The sequence below is a fragment of the Borostomias antarcticus genome (genome assembly GCF_949987555.1).
Source record: "Borostomias antarcticus genome assembly, chromosome: 1".
Lineage (NCBI taxonomy): Eukaryota > Metazoa > Chordata > Actinopteri > Stomiiformes > Stomiidae > Borostomias > Borostomias antarcticus.
The window spans coordinates 24992469-25017038 of record NC_140234.1 but is presented as its reverse complement, the minus strand read 5'-3'; the positions used below and the strand labels follow the sequence as shown (position 1 = coordinate 25017038).

Here is a 24570-nt window from a genome sequence, read left to right as displayed (position 1 = left end):
AACTAATTGTGTCTGAGTTGGTCCAGGCAGTCTGTGATACCAGCCTGTGCAAAAATAAACTCTCTAAATCCTGCCTTGTGGGTGCAGTCTCCTCTGTTAATAACCGCTTCATTTCTCTGTTGTAAAACACTATTTTGCTGTCACACAGCGTCGTGTAGGAGTGGCGTGGAACACAACGGTAGAACAAAGAAAATGTCGCCACTCTGCAGTTTTTATTAGGTCAGTAAAAACTCCCTCCAGGCCAAAGTGATCAGCTGAACTGGTCTACACAGATTATGGTGACCTCGGTAACTAGAGGGCTAGTCTCGCGGGCCAGACAAGTTGACTTCCGGTCTGGATTGTCTACTATGTCTGGTATTCAGGCGCTGACATTTTGTTGAAGGGAGTTGGGGAAAAAACAGGCGGATATCCCGTCAAAATTCCGTAGAGAGTAGTAGATAGTCCAGACCGGAAGTGATGCGTTTTTTTAATAACTTCCTTTTACAAATTCTAAGCGGCTGAAGTCCAGACTCTACGTAGGAGAGACTCCGAGAGAGGAAAGGCTTCGAGACTACAGAGCAGAAGAATGGGTCATTCAGTCCCCCAGATCCACAGCGCCCCCTTTGGTCAGCTGTGGAACATTCCCACTCTCCTGTCTGCTGTGTTGGGATGTACCACTGTGCTGGTACAGGAGGGGTGTTCCACTGCGGCCCTGGCCCTGCAGGTCCTGGATTTGTGCGTGGGCAGGAAGGGGTTGGAGCAGTCCGTCCCTCCGCCAGTAGAGTTGGTACGGTCCAGTGCGGTCCAGCAGGAAGCTGGCGGCACACAGCTGGGTCAGCTGCTCCACGCTCTCCCCCGCCCTCCACTGGAGGGTCCTCAGCTCACTGCTGCCCCCCTCAGGCTGGCAGAGCACCCGCACACACCGCTGCAACACACACACATAGGTCTAGCTACACACTACACACACACAGGTCTAGCTACACAATACACTCATAGGTCTAGCTACACAATACACACACATGGTCTAGCTACACAATACACACACATATACTGTAGGTCTAGCTACACACTACACACACATAGGTCTAGCTACACAATACACACACACATATAGGTCTAGCTACACAACATGCATCTTTCTACAGCCCTGTACACACCGTTGCAACACACATCTGTGACCTCACATATTACTTGTATTTATTATATTTATCATTGACTGTGAGAAGCTCTCAAGCTTTTCATTGTACATTTGTACCTTACTCTGTAGATCTGACAAATAAATCTACTTGAAGTTGAACATCTAGAAACACACAGACACCCCTAGTACAGCACCCTCACTAGGGATGAGACAGTATGGATTTTTGCATTGCTGTACGGTACGGTACTGTATCTAGTTACACTGTATGGTTTACAGTATTTCACGGTATACGGCATTTCACCTCCCCAACACATAAAAAAAAAAGTATTTTACTTTGAAGGAACTACAGTGCAACACATGATGGAAAATACACACTATTGTAATTAAGCTCAGTTTATTAATAGCAAGCTTATATTAAATTACAAAATTAACTGTTGCAAGCAACTTGAAATGTGAAGTTTCAGCAGCGCATTATTGTGTAATACCGTAAACACAGGGAATGTCACGGTTCTAATACCCTGGACATTTTATACCGCGGTTCACGGTTTTACGGTATACCGTCTCATCCCTACCTCACACATTTCACACAACACACCATCACCTATGACACAATACACACCATTCTAGAACAACGCAAACAACATACAGCACGTCTTTTGTTGTGGTTGCCATGGTGTTCCGTTGCCCCTGGCACCCCTGACCTGTCAGTCCTACCTGCTGCTGCTGCTGCAGTTGAGCCTCGTTGCTACGGCGACGGCTCCAGGCCCTGAGGGAGCGCCTGCCCTCCCGGGTCAAGCCACCAGGGGGCAGCGTGTCGCTCTGGCTCTGGACCAGGCACAGGCTGGCGTACACACTGGTCAGGTAGTAGCCTCCTTTAACACACAAGAGGTAGCGTGCTGGTGAAGTTACTGTGGGTGTGTGTGTGTGTGTGAGAGACTGTGTGTGTGTGTGTGTGTGTGTCGTGGCCGCAGATGGCAAAAAGCTGGAAGTGGTCACCTCCTATAAGTACCTAGGAGTGTGGATCGACAGCACCCTGTCATTCTCGGCACATCTGTCCAAACTACAGGCCAAGGTCAAAGCAAGGCTTAGCTTTCTCTATAGAAACCACTCCTCCTTCACTACATCAGAGAAACGCACCCTGGTCCAGATGACTGTCCTGTCTCCCTGGTCCAGATGACTGTCCTGTCTTGCTGGTCCAGATGACTGTCCTGTCTCCCTGGTCCAGATGACTGTCCTGCCTCGCTGGTCCAGATGACTGTCCTGTCTCCCTGGTCCAGATGACTGTCCTGTCTCCCTGGTCCAGATGACTGTCCTGTCTCCCTGGTCCAGATGACTGTCCTGCCGATACTCGACTTTGGTGATGTAATCTACCGCTCAGCCTGCAAGAGACTTCTTGAGCGTCTAGATGTTTTATATCATTCCTCCATACGTTTAGCTACAAATGTCCCTTACAGGACCCATCACTGTGAGCTCTACTCCCTCATAAACCGGCCCTCCCTCAAACCAGACGCAACATCCACTGGCTGACGTTCGTCTACAAAACACTTCTCGGCCACGCTCCCCCACACCTCACACACCTGCTCCCCCTACGTCCACCCCCAAAGCACGTCACCCGTTCAGCCACACACATCCTGGTTAATATCCCCAGTGTCAAATCCTCACTAGGCTGCTCCTCCTTTCAATACGCTGCAGCCGACAGCTGGAACAGGCTACAAAAAACGTTGATTATGGAAAAATGTATTTCTGTCCGACCGTTCCTTCAGGGAAACCATAACGAACACGTTAGTGCACTCTTCTGTTTTTCCTGAGCTATCTTCATGCTACCATTACTGCTCCTCTGTCCTCCTGCTCCCATGATTGTTTTGTACTCTGCCTGTATGTCATAACCTTTGCTACTGTACACCCCTGCTGTTTATTTTAACCCTGCTAAATGTGCTGTGTCATAATAACCTGTTACTACACCCTTGCTTTGTTGTTAATCCTGCTGTATGTCCAAATGTGCTGTATGTCCTAACAGCCTGAGCTGTGTGTCTTTTAAACTGCTACCTAACCGCCCACTATACTGTTCCATTAACTGTGCTGTCTGCTGTCTAAACTCCTGATGCTGTGTTGCCATTAATACTGTGTTATTTCATAACTGCTGTCACCTGTCAGTCCTGCTCCTCTGCTGTACGTGAACATGTTGTTATGTCTAAACTGTTGCTATATATCAGTCCCTGTTCATGTTGTACGTAAGTATCTCCTCCATGAATGTTTGTTGTTTCTGTAATTCTGTTTGGTCTGCCCATGTTTTTCTGCCGCTGCTTGTTGTTATGAATGTTATGTGCTGTGTCCGTCTTAATCCTGCCACTGATTGTGATGCCTATATTTGTGTACTTGTCTTTTTTAATCCTGTTCCTAATCCTGTTCCTTGCTCTTTTTTATTTTATTCCCCATCCCCTAGGGGGCTTTTACCCCCACCTAGGCCGTTATTGTAAATAAGAGTTGCTCTTAATTAACTTGCCTAGCAAAATAAAGGTTGATGATGATGATGATGGTGGTGTGTGAAAGTGTTTGTATGTGTGAGAGAGTGTGGGTGTGTGAGACTGTGTGTGAGACTGTGTGTGTGAGAGTGTTTGTGTGTGTGAGAGTGTTTGTGCGTGTGTGTGTGTGCGTGTGTGTCCTACCCTCTCCTGTGAGGCAGGCTGGGTCCAGCAGCTCCATCATGTACAGCACGTCAGTCAGCAGCTCAGGCTCGTTCACCTGGACCAGGAAGTAGCTCAGCACCGGCAGGAAGTCATCCGCCCCAAACTCCTGCCCTGAGGACACAAACACAGGAAGGAGGGGTGGAGATACAGTTCAGTCCCAAAGCAGTGTGCTACGTTTTCCAGGCTGAATGACATTTTCTCTGTGTTAAAGGAGTAGTAAAGGGAAAATCATGTTTAGCCCTGTTTTAATGTTACTTATGATCATATACAATGGTTCAGATCAAAACGTTGACAAAACTACTGTAGCACTTTTGAGAAAGTCTGATAATTGCTCTACCACCGTTTTGGTCATACAATGGATGTGGATGGGCACCGTGAAAAATCATTCAAAAATGTTAAACTCTCAATTTCAAAGACAAACTCACGAGGTGTTAGTTGGCGTTCTGACATATAATTCGCCATAAAGTAAGATTCTAGTTCATCTGGAAAGGCTTTTTTAAATACTTGGCATGGAACTATTTAGTCGCAGCACATGTGTGTGTAAACTTCCGCTTGAACTGATTCCGATCTCGCGCAATGCCTTGATCTCGCGCAGGCTCGAAACGATAAGCGCTGCCGTCAAAGTCTAATTCCTTGCGATCAAATTCATACTCTTCTAGATCAACCATTTTGATAAGTGTTTTCTAAACTGTAGTCTAGGGCTTCCTTGTCTGTGAGCTAAAGAGTAGCGTGAGCAGTGAGCAAACTAGCTAGCCTAGCTAACATAAACAATAGCTACCGTAAGTAGTTCCGCTTCCTGAATCACCTCTGCGGATTGATCTACACATCTACAACGGTCGCGTCAATACAAGTCAATTGATTTCATGAAATTATCAATAAAACCATACAGGATTCATACTTTGCGGCGAATTTGATGTCAGAACACCAACGGACACCAATTACCCCCTCGGTGTGCTTCTTGTCTTTGAAATCGAGAGTTTAACATGTTTTTGAATGATTTTTCAAGGTGCCCACCCACATCCATTGTATGACCAAAAGGGTGGTAGAGCAATTATCAACTTTCTCAAAAGTGCTAGTTTTGTCAACGTTTTGACATTGTATATGATCATAAGTAACCTAAAAACAGGGCTAAATATGCATTTTCCCTTTACTACTCCTTTAATGTCTCTGACCCAGCAGGGGGCTTCAACCAACGAACCTCCGTTCCAATAAACATTTTGCTATGTTTTGTCAGGGCTGAACTCACCCCTGATGACCATCTGGAGTTCAAGTTAGTCCCCTGACCCTGACCACTATGCATCTATGGAGTTCTCTGATTGGCCAGATGGAATTCCGGGTTCTATGGTTGGAATGTTCAGAGGGTTCTAACCTGCTCCTGCTCCGGTCCTGATGGCGGAGTAGACCAGCTTGCACACCTGGAGCATCAGCGCCATCTTGTCCAGCGGGGAGTACGCTCTCCTCATCAGGCGTAGTTTCCTCCTCCCCTTCTCCAGCCCCGCCCCTACCGCCTCAGCCACGGCCCTTCCCACCCCAAACCGCTCCTCCGGTTCACCCTCTCTGGCCAATCCGAGGCAGCGAGCCAGGTTGGGGGCGGAGCCGTCTTTGTGCTGTAGCGCCTGCAGCGTGGAGTCCAGCTGTCCTTTCAAAGGCTTGAGCACACAGCGGTACAGCGCCTTCTCCAACACCACGTCTACACACACACACACACACACACACACACACACACACACACACACAACCCTTCAAAAGTTTTAACAAACTGCACTAGGCTTTCCTTCAGCACTACACATGCTACTCTTGAGGCACCAGCTGTGTATTATGTACTTGTAAACGTTGGAGGGTGAGGTAGCTGTAATGTTACAGGTGTCACCGCGTCCCTGGTCAGTATTGCTTCCACTAGGGCTGTCAAAAAAAATGTGAATATCTTTTTTTTAAAGAAGTTCAAACCTACATTTGAGAGTTTGAATATTGTAGTATTACAAATATTCAAAAAATTAAAAAAAATTATGCAGCGATTTACATTAATAACAGAACATTTATAGGCTACAATTGATTTACGGGCAATAATCCAATAATCCAGATCCAGCACCTTATTGAAAGATGAAAGTTAACACCTCATCGAGGGGTAACAGTGTTCACAGTACAATATTACAGTCAAGGGTTATTTTATTAGGCTATTATATTCATGAAAAATCTTACGGAAAAAAATACATATAAATTTGAGTATTGTTCGAACTCTACCAAATTAATTCGAATATATTCAAACTCAATTTCATGGCACTTTTGACAGCCCTAGCTTCCACCCTCACCTGCCCAACGTTGGGCTCGATCTCGGGTCCTCTGACTGACCAGTGCACCGGGCCATTAGTCATAAAAAGCGCTTTAGCCTGCTACGCCTCCGAAAAACTTGAGATTCGATGGTGCGGGTGGGCGGTCTTTACTGACTGTATACTGAGAAGTGAGTTTAACCAATTCAACTTGGTTCCAGTAACCCTGTTGTAATGTTGCAGCTTGCGTGGCTGTGGGGAACCCGCTGGCCTACCGGTCTCATCCTCAGGTATCAGGGTCTCGATGGGTGGCTCCAACTCTCCACAGTCCAGCAGGAAGCTCTTGGCCTGGGACAGGAAGAGGCGGAGTTTCTGCAGTAGCTCTACGGCATTTGATTGGCTGTGGGGCTTCAGCTCCTCCCTCTGCAGCCGGAGGAAGTCCTGGACCAGCCCTCCGAAGGCGGTCCGCCTGTCCCCCGCCAGGTCCGCCACCAGCCTCGCCACGCGCCGGTCCGGCACGAAGAACGACACGAAGGCGGCGCTCAGCTTCCTGAGGGCGGAGCCTGGCTGGCGCGGGGGCGCGGGATTGCTGGAGCCCCTGGTGAGGGGCGGCCTGTGGGCGCAGCTCTCTGCTGCCTCCTCCAGGCTGCTCAGAGAGCTGCAGCTGTCCAGCTCACTCAGGCACGGGACCAGTCCGTTCTCCAGGGTCACACAAAACCACTCCTCCTCCTCTCCCTCCACCTCCTCCTCTCCCTCCGCCTCCTCCTCTCCCTCTGCCTCCTCCTCTCCCTCCACCTCCTCCTCCTCTCCCTCCACCTCCTCCTCTCCCTCCTCCTCTCCCTCTCCCTCCACCTCTTCCTCTCCCTCTGCCTCCTCCTCTCCCTCCACCTCCTCCTCCTCTCCCTCCAGCTCCTCCTCTCCATCCACCTCCTCCTCTCCTCTCTTCACCACCTCATCCCCCTCTCCCCCCTGTTCTCTTTCCACCTCCGCGGTCGTTTTCTGAACGGATGCGCTCTTCCCCTCCTCCTCCCCTCCCTTACTTCCTTCTGCTAGCTCCTTGGCTGCCGCTCCCTCCTCTCCTCCTCCCTCCTCTCCTCCTCCTCTCTCTCCTCCTCTCAGCAGCGTGCTGGGTGTGTGGTAGTCCTCCTCGGCGGTGGGGGGCAGGTCAGGGGGGCCCTTTTTAGGAGGAAGCGAGGGGCCGGGGGCGGGGCCGTAGTCTGAGGCTGACCCGTTCAGAGGCCGGGGGGCCTCCGTCCCCGTAGCTCCGCCCCCCTCGGTCACCCCCCCGGCCACCGCGGCCCTCTGGCCCCCCTTGACCCTCTTCCCCTTCGTTTTGGCCAGCAGCGGCGGGGGAGGAGGCGGAGCCACAGGGGGGGACAGGGGCCCGGAGGCTTCGGTGGACACGCGCACCTTCAGGCTGCGTTTGAACTGGTGGCGTCTGTCTACTGCATGCTGGGATTGCAGGAAGAGGGGGTTGATGAAGCAGAGGGCCCCCTGGCCAGGCCCGCAGTTCAGCTCCCTGGGGCCGCGCGTCCTGATTGGACAGAACTCCTGGAAGAGCGTGGGGCTCCCCTGGGGGGTGGCGCAGTCATCGGGGGAGGGGCTGGGGGGCGGGGCTTTCTCCTGGAGCGCTTGGGGGCCGTCCCTCGGGCCACGGAAGTTGAGCTGAGAACTCCAGAACTCTGCAGAAGAAACACACACTCCATGACCTTGACCTGGATATGTTGTGTGTATGTTATGTGTGTGGCACAATGGTTTAGAACGAGGAGAAAACACACCGTCGATGGTCTCAGAGAGGCACCAGTAACGGGTGATCCACTGAATAAAACAAACGGCACACTCTGGCTCTTGGTGCAGGTGATTTAATAATCAGACAATGTTTTGGCCACGCGGCCTTTGTCAAAGTCTTAGTGGTTACTATGGCACTCACCCACGCCCATGTGAGAGATGGACTCCAGTTGTTTGTGGGAGGTTGCCTTGGCGATGGCCTCTGGAAGTTCCAGGGTGAAGGGCAGCACATCCCTGACCAAACAGACATTACCAGAGATCACTAACCCATACTAGAGATCACAGACATTACCACAGATCACTAACCCATACTAGAGATCACAGACATTACTAGAGATCAGACATCACTGGACATCACAGACATTACTAGAGATCACAGACCAGAGATCACAGACATTACTCAACATCACAGATATTGCTCAATAGTATTGGCAGGTATCAGAAGGGTATTCAGCTGGGGCGTGATATGGACCAAACAGAAGAGGCCGAGGACAACACTGATAGTTATTAGACGACAGTAACCTGGCGACAGTAACCCGGCGACAGTAACCAGGAAAGGGAGGAGTCCTACCTGCTGACACAGTAGAAAGCGATCAGGCGACAGAGGTCCGGGAAGCTGATGGCCGCGCTCTCCAGAGAGAAGGCTGGAGGGAGGAGGATGAGTCAGGGGTCAGGGAGGATGAGTCAGGGGTCAGGGAGGATAGAAGGGCGGAGGAGAGAGGGCAGAGGGAGAGAAAGCAGGAGGAGTGAAAGAAGAGGGAGGAGAGGAGGTAGTGAGATTGTCAGTAGGCCGTGGGCCAGGTGTGTGAGGCGGTGAGGTCTTACTGCAGTTCAGCTCCCGGATCACACACTGTTTGACGAAGGAGGGGACGCTGTCGTCCGCCAGACGGACACACAGGACCTTCTTCTGAGACGTGCTGGACCTACGGACCAGGAACGTCTGCAGGACACCACACCAGCGGGGTCAATGTCCTGACACAGCCTAAGAGACGTGTCCTTTTTCATGTGACATACTGCGTATGTTTCACTATGTGCTCTTTGTGTGTTATTGTTGTCTGACTTGTACAGCACTTTGGTCAACTTTGTTGTTTTTAAATGTGCTCTATAAATAAAGTGGTATGGTATGGTAACATCTACTGGCTGTGCAATGAAATCCATACAGCAACACATTGCTATATTTTTTTTCTGCGATACTGTATCGATTTTCTGCCGTGTTGTACGCAATGTATATTGTATCATATCGCAATGTAACATGATACAATCATATCGTGACCCATGTATCATGATACGTATCATGAGGTCCTTGCCAATACCCAGCCCAGATAGCAAGCGGATCTGACCATATACAGGCCAGATCTGGCCCTTGTGGCTTAGTTCCGGCCCATATATGGCCCAGAATCATTACACATCCGCTTGCTATCTGGGAGCCGTACGTGTGACATTGTAAGAACCACTATGAGTGTGTGTGTGTGTATGTGTTTGAGTGTGTGAGAGAGAGAGAAAGACAAAGAGTGTGTGTGCATGTATGTGTGAGGGAGACAGTGACTGTGTATGTCTTAGACAGAGACTGTGTGTGTGCGTGTGTGAGCGTGTGTGCGTGTGTGAGCGTGTGCGTGTGTTTGTGTGTGTGTGTGTGTGTGTGTGTGTGTGTGTGCGCGCGTGCGTGTGTCGGACCCCTGGGGGCTCCCTCTGGAGGATGTGCAGGGCCGTGGCAGCGTTGATGGACAGCTGGAGCCAGACGGGGTGTGTGAGCAGCAGGCGGTCCAGGACGCTGATGCTCTTCAGAGATGCTCTCTGGGGTCCGACCCTCTGTACTGGGGGCTGGGGGTCCGGGTAGTCATACAGGGGCTCCGACTGCATCTACACACACACACACACACACACATACACACAATCATGTATGAATGCACGCACACACACATGCAGTACATGCAAACTCTACATGAGACACACTCACTGACTCTCTCTCTCTCTCTCACACACACACACACACACACAAATGTAGGCTCCTATTCTCTCTCCAGTGGACTTGTTGGAACCTCTCGTCATTGAACCGTGAACTCCTGTTATGAATCTAGTAACAATAAAAAAAAAAAAGCACTGTAAGTGCAGTCCATTAAGTGCAGTCCATAATACTGGAGGATGAGCCTGTATTCTAAAAGCAGACGGTGATTATGAAAAGTGACAAGATGTCTGCGACTGCCAGATAACGAGCCTGCAGGATGAGAGCTTAAGTGGATCTAAGGTATGAGAGGCCTGGAGCTAACCTGCCCACATGCGAGTCCAGACTTGGTGCGCCACAGCAGGAAACACACAGAGAAATGTGACTAGTAGATCCAACCGGCCAGACTGGAGGCGTGCAAAACTAACTACCAACTAACGTGATAGGCCTACAGACCATCCTACAAATCAAAACACTACCGTCCAGCCTAATAAGAACCATGCAAACATTGGCGATAAGTTGCCTGAAAATAATATCCAGACCTTATTTAAAAAATAAAAAAGGTGACCAACGCGTGCAATTACTTAGACTACCTTCATAGACTTGTTCCATATAGACGCGTTTTACCGGGCTGCGCGTCGAACTCCCGGTGTCGCGCGCCCTCATCTCCCCTATTTCCTCTCCATAAATATTTTCAGTATTGGTAGCCCGCATGACGGCAAGAACAGCCTACCTTTAAGTCCCGAGTCCTGCTGTTATTCAAAAATTAAAGATGTGAGTACTGATCCACTGACCATCTGATGACCTATAATAGCCTATTATTTGACATGGAGAAGTGTGGAGATATAATCAGCCCCAACTCGACCCATTTTGACCGGCGGCATGTTAAGCTATTCTTGCTGATGGGACTCTCCCGGTAGAGACGTCTCAGAGTCCGAGAACTATGACTAACAACTTCCTCTCAACTCCGGTCTTCCTTATTTTCCATTCACATCAGCGGTCCTCCGGCAAGTGCTGCGCCCGGCTTGGGTCATTAGTTAGCCTGTTTCATTCGTATGTGCAGTTCAAATTGAAAGCTAAATGAAAATTATGAAAGTATTATAATTTATGGGAATTTTATCAGCTGTTGAACCGCTAGCCAACAATAACTTTTTTGTCAAGGCTGCCAACATTATATTATAGGTTCCTAGACTCTCTGTGATTGAAACACTGCTTAGTTGGACGTATGACCTTGGCAAAAAAAATCACAAAAAAAAACAAAACCAAACTCCAGGCTGCAGGCTAACCAGCTAGGCTACTGCCCATGGAGGTATAGCTACTGCCCCGTAGCCTAGTACTGACATGGCGCAGGTAGTGGGTAATGGGACCTGTCTTATATTATACCTCCATGGTCTGGACCCTAAGGTACGCTATTAAAGGAAAGGGGCATACGACGTTATGGAAGTTGCAGCCACAAAGGATCCCACGCAAAATCCCATAACTTCTGGTAGGATAGAAATACAGCCGCCAAGAGCAGCGCTACAGCAACCTGGAACACCCCGCACCCGACCCGACCCACACCCGACCCGACCCGACCCACACCCGCCCAACGAGCTCGTGAAAACCGGAAGCGGATATGGTAATAGGAAATATTGCAGCGCGTTAGGTAAGTAATTCACACAGTGTGCTACTTTTCTATACTAACTTGGTGATAAACTATGGTCATATTAACCGTTTTGTTTTATTATTCAAATACATAATGTGAAGCACTGTGTATTGTACTTTGAACAGTTCCTACTACTATAGACTTAATGTCAACTGAAACGTTACCGGCAAGACAAGATGGCTAACACAAGATAGCAAGCTAGCTAGTCCAGTTACGTTACTGTAGCTAACGTTAGTTAGCTCCGGCCATATGAAGTTTATATAGTAGCACATCCGAGTATCTATATTAGCTAGCTAACTGCTATCGTACTGATTGGGGTTAGCAAGCATAGAAATTTAACAATCTAATGTTAGTTAGCCTAGCCAGCACCGATTGTGAGTTGCTAGATTAGAAATTGGGTGCCGTAGGGTGTTATTAGCTAGCTAGTGATAGGCTAGCTAACTAGCACGATAGCTAGCTAGCTAATATTCTAGCTAGCTACGATAGCTAGAATAGCTAATGTAGCTAACGTTAGCTTATCCTACTTATGCAATATAGCAGCAGCACGTTTGTAGAAAATGAACTAATATGCCCGTCTGCGTGTACAGTGAGCGACTCGTTTGTATTGAATGCAAACCTATAACTATAATAACCGCGCTCTAGCTAACGTTACGCTAGCTGGTTGGGAGGGAAAGTGAAACGTCGGAATTGATTTTCACAGTGTGATCGGAGTCTGATAAAGTTAGTCCTCAAGCTATTTTGCATTGTTTACAGGAGTTATATTGTACTATATTGTAGCAATGCAATGAGTAACTGGTACCCTATTACTTACGTTTGGTTTTCCATTGTAGGTTTAGCTAGCAGTAAGCTTTGGTGTCAAATTATTATGCTAAGAAACGTCTCATTGCAACCCTCTATATTATCCCCCAGGTGTGTCTCTTGTCTCCGTTGCCATGGAGAAGAACAACTCTATCAAGCTGTTTGTGGGGAACCTTCCCCTGGAGACCAGCCAGGAAGACCTGACCCAGCTGTTCGCCCCGTACGGGGAGGTGGTGACCTGCAGCCTGCTGCGCCAGTTCGCCTTCATCCACCTGCAGAGTCCTGGGGCAGCCGACCGCGCCATCAGGGAACTCAACGGGCGGGACTTCCGCGGACGCAACCTGGTGGTGGAGGAGTCCCGCGCGCGACCCCTGAACTCCACCAAGGTGTTTGTGGGTAACCTGAGCGCCTTGTGCACGGCCGAGGACCTGCAAGAGCTGTTCCAGACCTTCGGGAAGGTTCTGGAATGTGACAAGGTCAAAGGTCAGTCAGCAGCACTGCGTCTGTAGCTGGGAGTCGGTGAACAGTGATTCTTTGTTGTCTGTAACTGTTGCAAGTAAATGAGCAGTGTCTTTCTACAGCTGGTGGTCAGTGACAGTTGTCTGTGAGGATGTGTGTTTGTAGCTGGTATTCAGTGCTGTGTCGGTAGTCAGTGAGAGCGTGTGTGTGTTGCTCATAATGATTGTGTGCCGTGTCTCTATGTGCTCCACAGCCAGACTGTCATCCAACGCGGGCTACGCCTTCGTCCACATGGAGAGGAAGGAGGATGCTCTGCAGGCTATCGAGGCTCTCCATGGGACCACCTTCAAGGGCCGGCAGCTGTCCGTGGAGCTGTCCAAGGTGCAGCCCAGCAAGCCCACCACCACGGCCAAGGTGGGCGGCGGGGGTATGGGCCTGTACCCTGGCGAGCCCCCCATGACTAAGCCCTCCATGGAGCACCACCAGAGCCAGGCGGCGGTGCTGGCGGCAGCGGCGGCGGCAGCGGCGGGCCTCCCCCTGCAGGTGCAGCAGAGCGTCCACAACTCCTTCTACAACACCACCAGCTTCGACCCCACGTACGCCGCCCTCAAGGGCCTGACCTCGGCCAGCGGCGCCGACGGCACGCCGGTCAGCCCCGCCGTGTACGGCGCCCTCGCCAGCCAGGTCTACGGCACCGTGGCCAACCAGGTGTACGCCGACACCATGGCCAACCCCTCCTACGACGGCGGCGCCCAGCTGGATCAGTCGAGCGCGTCCGAGCCGGCGTCCGATCCCGCCTACGGCGGCGTGGACCCCACGGCGGTGTTCGAGGCTGCGCGGGCGCGGTTCTTCCAGCAGGGGCAGCAGGTGCTGGCGGAGCAGCAGGCCGGCTCCAAGTCCGGTGACCGCGACCGCAGCCCCATCAGGCGCTCCGCCCCCCTGCTGCCTGACCCCGGCCCCACTGCCTTCCCGCAGGCCCGGCCCAAGCGCCGCGCCCTCCTCCCCACGCCCCCCGGGGGCCCCGAGGACCCCGCCGCCGACGGAGACCCCATAGCCAGGTAGGTCTCCTCTGCCCGCTGGGCTAGCTGTACTCACGGCCCAGGGGATGACACATCTACACCGTCAATCAATCAATCAAATCCTTTATTTAACCAGATGGGAATCATTGAGATTAAAATCTCTTTTTCAAGAGCGATCTGGCCAAGAAGGCAGCAGAAACAAAGTTACAGCAATAAAAGAAACATAACAGACAATACAGAGACTTTAGATACTTTCACAGCAAGAATCAGTTGTAGAGCAAGTTATCAAACACAGTTGCACTGACCAAGAGAACTGGTTTCATAGTGTTTTAAAATGGATTTAAATTCACCCAGTGTGATCAATCCTGGCAATTCCAGGTCCTTTTGCTCACAGGCAGGTCAGGCGTCTCTGACATCCTGCGTCTAGTGGGGCGAGGTGACGTGGGTGTGATGTCATATCCTGTGATGTCATATCCTGCGTGTGTAACATCCCGCGTGTCCCTTCTCCAGGTGCTATGCCGAGTACTACCAGCAGGTGCAGCAGTACCAGCAATACCAGCAGTACCAGCAGTACCAGCAGCAGTACCAGTACGGCTACCCCCCGGTCAACGTGATGCCCCCGGTCGCCATGCCCACCGCCGCGTCGCTGGACGCCCACCTGGCCGCGCCCAGAGCGTATGACCCTCCTCCACCACACAGGGAGCCCCTCCTCCATCGCCACGACTACCCGCACCTCCACACGCCAGAGCCGCCCTACCTATAGCCCCTCCCACTGCACACGTGTGCGTGCGTGTGTGTCTGTGTCTGTGTGTGTGTGTGTGCGCGCGTGTGAGTGAGGGAAGTTTTGAGGAGTGTGCCGGGTGCATGAGAGTGGTCTGAATGTGCTTTACAATAAGTCAAATTCATATCCTCCTCTTCTGAGGTTCGCCTGTTTCAAACAGGTTTTTCTTTCTGGGTAGTTATAGTTACTTAGTTGTTGGTTAGTTAGTTCAGGTCACAATGCCCATAGGATGTCCATCCCCTCTAGACCAACAAGCAGTGCCCTCAGCACTCTTATGTTAAAGGGGCACTTCTTAATAGATACATTTTAAGTGGACTAGCCCTTCGCCCCCCCAGGGGGTAGAGCCCCCGCCCGAGGAGTGCCTTCTCCCATAGTGCAGTCAGTCTTGCACTTATTATGCAGCATAACATTTCCAGCCGGGGTTAGGGTCAGACAGCCGGGGTTAGAGTCAGTCGGGGTTAGGGTCAGTCAGGGTTAGGGTCAGTCGGTGTTAGGGTCAGTCAGGGTTAGGGTGAGTCTGGGCTATGGCTGCCACTCCGGGTGGGGTTTGGGCTCTGGGTACAGGACAGGGGCTTGGATTGGACTTAGGGTAGTTGAGGGTAGGTGTACTGCATTCACTCAGAACAGGAAAAAATAAGTCCTAGTTTTGTGCAATAGCGGGCTGGTGTGTTTGGGGCAGGCTAGCGGTTTGTGGCTAGCTAGGCCTGGAGGAGCTGTGTGACTGAGTATGTATGGCTGTGTGACTAGAGATCTGCTAGTGGACTCCACATAGAGATAACCACACACGCACACACACACACACACACACACACACGTTCAGCTGAGTGCCAAGTCACAACACATTCAGATTAATATCTTGTTGAATATAAGAGGAATCATCAATGTTATGATCTGGGCGACTGATTTCTCTTTGCAAGGTTGTTACTGTTTCAGTCTCTGAGCGTACACGCACACACACACACACACACACGCACGCACGCACACACACACACACACACACACACACACACACACACACACACACACACACAGAGAGAGCAGACCCTTTCAAGGTTAACCCTAACTCTCACTGTCTAGTCGTTCTATTTGAGGTGAGATAGAGCTTTTGTCTCTCAGCATACGGTAATACAGGGCTGATCTTTGTAAATGCTGATAGGCCTGTACCACGAAGGCTGGCCCCTGCTTGTAGGCCCGTACTATGAACCCCCCCCCTATCCAGACTGCACCTGTCGGGACTCAGGTGCCCTGAACTCCCATCCCTCTGACCTTTGACCTGTAGGGCCGGGGTGGGGGCGGAGCAACTAGACCTCAGCCTTCACCCGCATGTACAGGGCAGACTTTTCACTCTTTTTCTTTGACATTTTCTTTTGTTTTTGGTTGATCTGAACAGCCTGTGATGATGATGATGATGATGATGAAGGTGACGGTAGTCCTACTCCTCTGTGGACGGGGAATCAAACGTTATTCAAGTTCTTTAATGGAATGTTAAACTAGATTGGAACCCGTGGTTGTTTGGTTTAAGAATAAAGAGCGAAGCCATCTGTGTGCTGAGGATAACTGCCTGTCCTTTCCCTACTGGAGCTGCCCCCCTGCTGGGCCCTGAGTGTGTGATGGATAAGTTAGGCCCCTCCTCTCTCCCCCCGATGTGACACACACACGCACGCCGCTGTGTATTCCACCTGTCTGCTGTGTTCATACATGCATGTAAGTGTACTGCTGTGACAGCTCCTGCAGCCACGTTCTCCTCTCGCTGACTATTACAGCTCACAGCTGATTGGCTGCTGACAGACAGGCCCCTGGAGCCAGGCTCCTCATTGGCTCTGGACGCCAGGGTGGTGACAGAGGGGAAGGTTGCCATGGACGCTGGTGGAGACCACCAAGGTAAAGCCGTCCCCCCCTGACAACCACACATACCCGACTCCGCACGCGCTCGCACCACCTCACGTGTCCAACACACACGCTCGGACCAACACACACACCTAGGCCACTGCTGACCAACACACACACTCAGACCCATCCCCAACAACACACACCTGACCACAGACAGCACTTGGACCACACCTGGGAGCTGACTGATCTCGAATGCGCTGAGAACAGCTGACTACCGGACCCTGACCACACCTCACCCCCAGAGGACCACCCTGGTCCTAAAGTCCTCCTCCTGCCGTCTCCTCATGTCATCACAGACAGGTCACAGGTCAGGCTCCATCTACCGACGTCCTCCTGACCCCCCCCTCCATCGGTTCTCCAAAATCACCCCCCAGGGAAAGAGTGAGCTCAGCCTGTCCTGGGTGGGGGGCGTGGGGGGGCCTGGGGCGGTCAGCTGTGTCACAATAATTGTATAATGTGTAATAAAGGGATTGGAGAGTGGTTGGGGACGTGGTTAGGGTTGTGTTGGGGACGTGGTTAGGGTTGTGTTGGGGGGGTTGTGTTGTGATGGGGGGGGGGGGGTTGTGGAGGGGTGGAGGTGTTGTTGCCCATGCTTGTGTTGTGGCGTGTTTCTCTGAGGTGTGCCCAGCCAGAGGGGAAGTAGTTCACGCTCTAATGAGGAAGTAGGAAGTAGGGTTTCTCCGTCTGTCCCACGGCATGCTGGGTGAGTAACCTGCCTCCACCAACCAGGTACAGCTCCGCCCACCACCTCAACCAATCACTGACAAAGCGTTACACCACCTTAACCAATAACTTATAGCTCGGGCCATGCACTCAACCCTTTACTGACAGCGGAGAGACACTGTTGGTTTGACCAGAAAAGAGCCTGGTCAGATAAACAGCCTGGTCAGACAAACAGCCTTGGGTTTTTCTCCATTTTCAAACAGGTGACAGAGGACTGATTATGAGGATTCAAAGTTGTTGTTGTTTTTTCCTCTTCTTTTTTGACTGCTGTGTGAAAGTAATTTGAAAGTCACAAATTTCATATTGAATCATATTCGTAAGGTTGAATAAAGAACTTTGAGATGAGCAGCCAGTGTGTGTGGTGTCTGACTCTTCCTCATGTGTGTGTGTGGGGGGGGTGTTCTCTGGAGGGGGGCTGGCATGACACCGTGTCACATCTCCACCATCAGTAAGTGATGTCATATATTAGTATAACCCTAACCTTCCTCTGACTGATATTAGTACTCTTAACCCTGTTATTAATGGAAAGCATCTTATTTATGGAGCTAGACTAGTCATCTCGTATCCAGGACAAGTTGTTGCCAGGCAACTAGGGAGAGGAACCATGGTGACGGAGTGTGTGGGGGGAGGTGTCTTAAAGACTCCAGCATGGTCCCACTCTGTAGCAGGACTCGGGAGGGTGTGTGGGGGTGGGGGGGGGGTATTCCTTGCCTTATTTACAGGACAGTGTGCAGGCCATCCTCTAATAGTTTAATATTGAGAGGAGGGAAGCATGGACGAGGGGAGAACAGCAGAGAGATCAGCCGTGAGCAGAAACCCCCTGGAGGTCTGGTCCTGGAGGAGGGCTGGTCCTGGAGGAGGGCTGGTCCTGGAGGAGGGCTGGTCCTGGAGGAGGGCTGGTCCTGGAGGAGTGCTGGTCCTGGAGGAGGTCTGGTCCTGGAGGAGGGCTGGTCCTGGAGGAGGTCTGGTCCTGGAGGTCTGGTCCTGGAGGAGGGCTGGTCCTGGAGGAGGGCTGGTCCTGGAGGAGGGCTGGTCCTGGAGGAGGTCTGATCCTGGAGGTCTGGTCCTGGAGGAGGGCTGGTCCTGGAGGAGGTCTGATCCTGGAGGTCTGGTCCTGGAGGAGGGCTGGTCCTGGAGGAGGGCTGGTCCTGGAGGAGGGCTGGTCCTGGAGGAGGTCTGATCCTGGAGGTCTGGTCCTGGAGGAGGTCTGGTCCTAGAGGTTTGGTCCTGGAGGTCTGATCCTGGAGGTTTGGTCCTGGAGGTCTGGTCCTGGAGGAGGTCTGGTCCTAGAGGTCTGGTCCAGGTTGAACATGACGGGGGTTAGGACCTCAGCCTGGAGGACGGCTGGACTTCAGAGGCTCCATGGTCCAGATCTAGGCCATTTATTGGCCACTGGGGGGAGACAAAACATCACTACTGTAATTTCAACGCTGTCATTTTCTCCTCATCCTCTGTCTTCTCATTGTTCTCACATCTCCTTGGTGGGGCTGATCAGGAGGGCAGGACAAACCGTGTTCAGGAGAGGAGGATAGGAACAGTGTTCATGAGAGGAGAGGAGGGTAGGAACAGTGTTCATGAGAGGAGAGGAGGGTAGGAACAGTGTTCATGTGAGGAGAGGAGGGTAGAAACAGTGTTCATGAGAGGAGAGGAGGGTAGAAACAGTGCTCATGGGGGGGTCAGCAAGGCACACAGGAAGAAGACGCATACCAAACAGGGTGCATCCCATGAATTTGAGTTGAATTATTGTATTTGGCCTGTTGAGGTGTGCGACATGGAACTATAAATGCTGACTATTAGGCTGTATTAAGAATACTGGAGACTAACAGGCAACCATTTTGTGCTCACTATGAAAATGTATTTTTAGGTGGTAAGAGGTGATAGCAAAAATACGAACTAGCCTACCGTTGATAAGGACATACTAATCTGCATCTTTAAGATTAAAGTTTTATCTTTTATTTGATAGATTATAAATGTTTCACCTGCAATCATAGTGTATTTCCATCCATAGCAAAACTAATACAGAACTGGATGTTTATGAAAAAAATTATCTCGCTTCCGAGCTTGAATCGGCAGGAATGAACAATGTGTCCTGATTGCCTTCCCTGGTTTCTTCCCCTCCTCTCACATATCTCCAGGCAGGATGAGTGGTATATAATGTAGATATCTCCAGGCAGGATGAGTGGTATATAATGTAGATATCTCCAGGTAGGATGAGTGGTATATAGTGTAGATATCTCCAGGCAGGATGAGTGGTATATAGTGTAGATATCTCCAGGCAGGATGAGTGGTATATAATGTAGATATCTCCAGGTAGGATGAGTGGTATATAATGTAGATATCTCCAGGTAGGATGAGTGGTATATAATGTAGATATCTCCAGGTAGGATGAGTGGTATATAGTGTAGATATCTCCAGGTAGGATGAGTGGTATATAGTGTAGATATCTCCAGATAAGATGAGTGGTATATAGTGTAGATATCTCCAAGCAGAATGAGTGGTATATAGTGTAGATATCTCCAGGCAGGATGAGTGGTATATAATGTAGATATCTCCAGGCAGGATGAGTGGTATATAGTGTATATATCTCCAGGCAGGATGAGTGGTATATAATGTAGATATCTCCAGGTAGGATGAGTGGTATATAGTGTAGATATCTCCAGGCAGGATGAGTGGTATATAGTGTAGATATCTCCAGGCAGGATGAGTGGTATATATTGTAGATATCTCCAGGCAGGATGAGTGGTATATAATGTAGATATATCCAGGTAGGATGAGTGGTATATAGTGTAGATATCTCCAGGCAGGATGAGTGGTATATAGTGTAGATATCTCCAGGCAGGATGAGTGGTATATAGTGTAGATATCTCCAGGCAGGATGAGTGGTATATAGTGTAGATATCTCCAGGCAGGATGAGTGGTATGTAGTGTAGATATCTCCAGGTAGGATGAGTAGTGTATCATGTAGATATCTCCAGGTAGGATGAGTAGTAGTGTATAATGTTTAGTGATGCGCCCACTCATGCGTCCATAGTCACGGCCCCGTCACTCAGCCCTCCGCGTTGCCAAGGTAACTCTTTCGACAGGTTTGGAATTGTCAACAGCAGAACTGCTTTTGTCACACACACACAGGCCTACACACACAGAGATCTACACACACACACACAGGCCTACACACACAGATCTACACACACACACAGACCTACACACACACGTCTGCACTCGCACAGGCCTACACACACACACACACACACACACACACACACACAGGCCTACACATACACACAGGTCTGCACTCGCACAGGTCTACAATCACACACAGTCCTACACACACAGGCCTTCACACACACACACACACACACATAGGTTTGCACTGGCACATGTCTACAATCACACACAGGCCTACACACACAGGCCTTCACAAACACAGTCCTACACACACACAGGCCACCCCTCTCAAACATGATAGTGATCACTGCCATGTCATGACCCCCGAGGGCAGAACGTCCCCCGACCCAGGCCTCAACCCCCCAACCCAGGCCTCAACCCCCCAACCCAGGCCTCAACCCCCCAACCCAGGCCTCAACCCCCCAACCCAGGCCTCAACCCCCGACCCAGGCCTCCACCCCCCAACCCAGGCCTCAACCCCCGACCCAGGCCTCCACCCCCCAACCCAGGCCTCAACCCCCGACCCAGGCCTCAACCCCCCAACCCAGGCCTCAACCCCCGACCCAGGCCTCAACCCCCGACCCAGGCCTCAACCCCCCAACCCAGGCCTCAACCCCCGACCCAGGCCTCAACCCCCCAACCCAGGCCTCAACCCCCCAACCCAGGCCTCAACCCCCCAACCCAGGCCTCAACCCCCCAACCCAGGCCTCAACCCCCCAACCCAGGCCTCAACCCCCCAACCCAGGCCTGTCCTCTCAGACACTCACTCTATTAATGGACCTTCTACATCTGAACATGTTTCTTTCTCGACCAAATGTCTTCTATAAATCATAGAAGACATCACACAACACCCCCCATCCATCCATCCATCCATCCATCCATCCATCCATCCATCCATCCATCCATCCATCCACCCATCCATCCATCCATCATCCATTCATCCACCCACCCATCCATCCATCATCCATTCATCCACCCATCCTTCCATCCATCATCCATCCATCCCTCCATCCCCTGTAGACCCTGAGATGATGGTTGATGTGATGTGTGTGAATGTGTGTCTGCCGTGCCTGACTGAGCTCTCACTGATGTTTGGATTTAAACCTCCAGAGAAAAACCTTCGCATCTACCTCTCCATCGTAGATGCGCCCCGCAGCTAGAAGTGTGTGTATGTGTGTGTGTGTGTGTGTGTGTGTGTGTTCTGTGTCCTATGTCCCAAGATACAATGGAATAATAAGACCCTCTGTCTCAAGGCTGTTGAGATGAGACAATTGGACATGTCCCTCGTCTTTATCGGATATTTCAGGATCAGGAGGACATGCTCTACTAGAGACCTGCCTGCACCTGGCTGTTACACACACACACCTATGAGAGACACTACTACACACACACACACACACACCTCTGAGAGACACTACTACACACACATCTCTGAGAGACACTACTACACTGCACCTATGTTGCACACACACCTCAGAGCTGGGGTAGCCCAGACAGGGGAGTGAGGAGGAGAGGATGAGAAGGAGGGCGAGGAGGAGAGGAAGGGAGAGGAGATGGGATGGAGGAACGTAGAAGGAGGAAGGGGGGGGAGGGAGGAGAGGGGAGAGTCTCTCCAGGAGAAATGTTCTGTGCTCCAGGAGAGTCATGTTGTCTCTGCTCCTCCCAGGAAATGAATACTGAGCACCTTCTCTGCTGAGATGCTGTGTGTGTACGTCGTGAGCGTGTGTGTGTGTGTACATGAGGGCTTGTGTGTGTGTGTGTGTGTGTGTGTGTGTACGTAAGCGCATGTGTGTGGGGGTGTGTGTATACGTGAGCGCTTGTGTGTGTGTTTGTGTGTTTGTTAGTATCCTCAAGATGAGGCACAGCCAGGGGCGGACTGGGACAAAAATTCGGCCCTGGCATTTGGTCCCTGACCGGCCCACTTTCAGAAGGGGGGGGGGGGGGGCTTACGCTTTGTTAAAGGACAATGCTCGTTTTTGATAACCTGCAGGGCTGGACTGTGTGAATATTTCCTACCGGGAAATGTAGCCCCAGTGAGGCCACTAGCCCAGCCGACGCGGTGAGATGGAACACCTTCAGTTTCGTTTTGTTGACGGGGGGGGGGGGGGGGTGCTGCGCGATTTGTTGCCGGGGGGGGGGGGGGGGGGGGGGGGTGCTGCTGCTGCTGCTGTTGTTTGACGGGGGGACAGGCCATTCACTGCGGGCCAGGCTAGTTGGCTCTCTAACGGCCCACGCAAATGACACCTGAAACTGACAGAGGGAGGGGTGGGGCCTACATATGATTGGGCCAGCCCAGTGTCAGTATAGAAAATGGACCAATGGGCCGCTGTCCCTGCTCTATGGGCCGTTCGTTAGCTCTTTTTTTTTTTTTTAGATCGGCCCACAAGTAGGTCCGGCCCACCGGGCATTTGCCCGGTACGCCACATGGCCAGTCCAGCCCTGGGCACAGCTGTCTTCGAAACTTCTTACTGGAGCTCCGGCGTTGCCTGGCAGCCAAGTCAGTCTATTTGATGGCCGTTAGTCTTAGATTATGCAGATTACCACGGGAACAAGAAACACACCGTTCATCTGCTCCCATCTGCTAACCATGTTTGCAAACACACAGACGCAGACACACAAACACTAATGCAATTACATTTCACAGTTGTCCTTCTGTCAGAAGGGAGGAGAGGGGGACTGGTGATTGGCTGGGCTGGACTGGCTAACATGCTGGGTTCAGTCCTCCTCACAGCTGGGTTGAACTATGAACTCTGACTATGAACTCCGGCTGTGTTCAGGGGTTCCAGGGACATGGTGGGGGTTCTGCTGCTCCTCCCTGCTGTCTGGGGGTGAATACTGGACCTGTGCTCCAGGCCTGAGTCCCTCATCTCCTCCTGACTCCTCCCTCTCCCCCTGACTCCTCCCTCTAGCCTGACTCCTCCCTCTCCCCTGACTCCTCCCTCTCTCCCTGAGACCTCCCTCTCCCCCTGACTCCTCCCTCTCCCCCTGACTCCTCCCTATCCCCCTGACTCCTCCTTCTCCCCCTGACTCCTCCCTCTCCCCTGAGACCTCCCTCTCCCCCTGACTCCTCCCTCTCCCCCTAACTCCTCCCTCTCCCTCCGACTCCTCCCTCTCCCCCTGAGACCTCCCTCCCCCCCTGACTCCTCCCTCTCCCCTCAGCGCTGGACCGGAGGTTTCCAGGGGGAGAGGACGGGGTGGAGGTGAGGAGAGAGGGAGGAGTCAGGGGGAGAGGACGGGGTGGAGGTGAGGAGAGAGGGAGGAGTCAGGGGGAGAGGACGGGGTGGAGGTGAGGAGAGAGGGAGGAGTCAGGGGGAGAGGATGGGGTGGAGGTGAGGAGAGAGGGAAGGAGACACACACACATAGCTCACAAACACACAGACAGAACCACACACTCACACATACTTCACATACTCTCTCACACACACGCATACACACACCTCTCACATACACACACAACGTCACATACTCACACACACGCACCTCACAGACACACACACATTTCACACACCTGGCTAAGCAGGAGTCCTCAGATCTGCAAAGCAGGTCACATGACCACAGCTTCATCTCCTTGGAGACACACAGACACCTGAACAGATCCAGCGGCAGGACAATGAGATTCTGTAAAGAACAAAATAACCACTAATAAAAGGTTTGACTCATTCAGCACTTTACATGAGCGTCTATGTAAACACGCTGCCAATTCAGGTGCAACAAAAATACTATTGAGGGAAATATAACGCATGATGCATGCATAGCTGACTGTGCCTCAACACCTTGACATCCAGCATGTCGCTGGTTAGGGGGGGGGGTCCTTCAGCCCCTAGGAGTCTCCAGACAGTCCTGGTGTTCAGGGTAGTGTTGGGGAGACGGTCCTGGTGTTCAGGGTAGTGTTGGGGAGACGGTCCTGGTGTTCAGGGTAGTGTTGGGGAGACGGTCCTGGTGTTCAGGGTAGTGTTGGGTAGACAGTCCTGGTGTTCAGGGTAGTGTTGGGTAGACGGTCCTGGTGTTCAGGGTAGTGTTGGGGAGACGGTCCTGGTGTTCAGGGTAGTGTTGGGTAGACGGTCCTGGTGTTCAGGGTAGTGTATGGGAGACGGTCCTGGTGTTCAGGGTAGTGTTGGGGAGACGGTCCTGGTGTTCAGGGTAGTGTTGGGGAGACGGTCCTGGTGTTCAGGGTAGTGTTGGGGAGACGGTCCTGGTGTTCAGGGTAGTGTTCGGGAGACAGTAGCAGCACTGCTGCATGAAATATTTAAAAAGAGGCAACTCTGTTTGATTTCCCCTCTCTCTCTCTC

At 51.5% G+C, this 24570-nt stretch overlaps 2 protein-coding genes across 2 annotated transcripts; one reads left to right on the top strand and one right to left on the bottom strand.

Moving 5' to 3' along the window:
* Window positions 1-574: 574 nt before the first annotated feature.
* On the bottom strand, window positions 575-9719 carry rin1a (Ras and Rab interactor 1a; the record flags this gene model as incomplete). Its single annotated transcript, XM_084452632.1, has 10 exons — window positions 575-880; window positions 1832-1989; window positions 3784-3915; window positions 5174-5494; window positions 6347-6770; window positions 7224-7753; window positions 8002-8093; window positions 8431-8503; window positions 8685-8799; window positions 9534-9719. The coding sequence occupies 10 exons, from the start codon at window positions 9717-9719 to the stop codon at window positions 575-577; spliced, it is 2337 nt and encodes a 778-aa protein (XP_084308758.1).
* A 1711-nt stretch (window positions 9720-11430) lies between these two features.
* rbm14a (RNA binding motif protein 14a) lies at window positions 11431-14980 on the top strand. Its single transcript, XM_084442375.1, has 4 exons — window positions 11431-11446; window positions 12356-12727; window positions 12957-13761; window positions 14233-14980. Exons 2-4 carry the CDS (start codon window positions 12379-12381, stop codon window positions 14483-14485), a joined length of 1407 nt encoding a protein of 468 aa, XP_084298501.1. The 5' UTR covers window positions 11431-11446; window positions 12356-12378; the 3' UTR covers window positions 14486-14980.
* Window positions 14981-24570: the final 9590 nt, after the last annotated feature.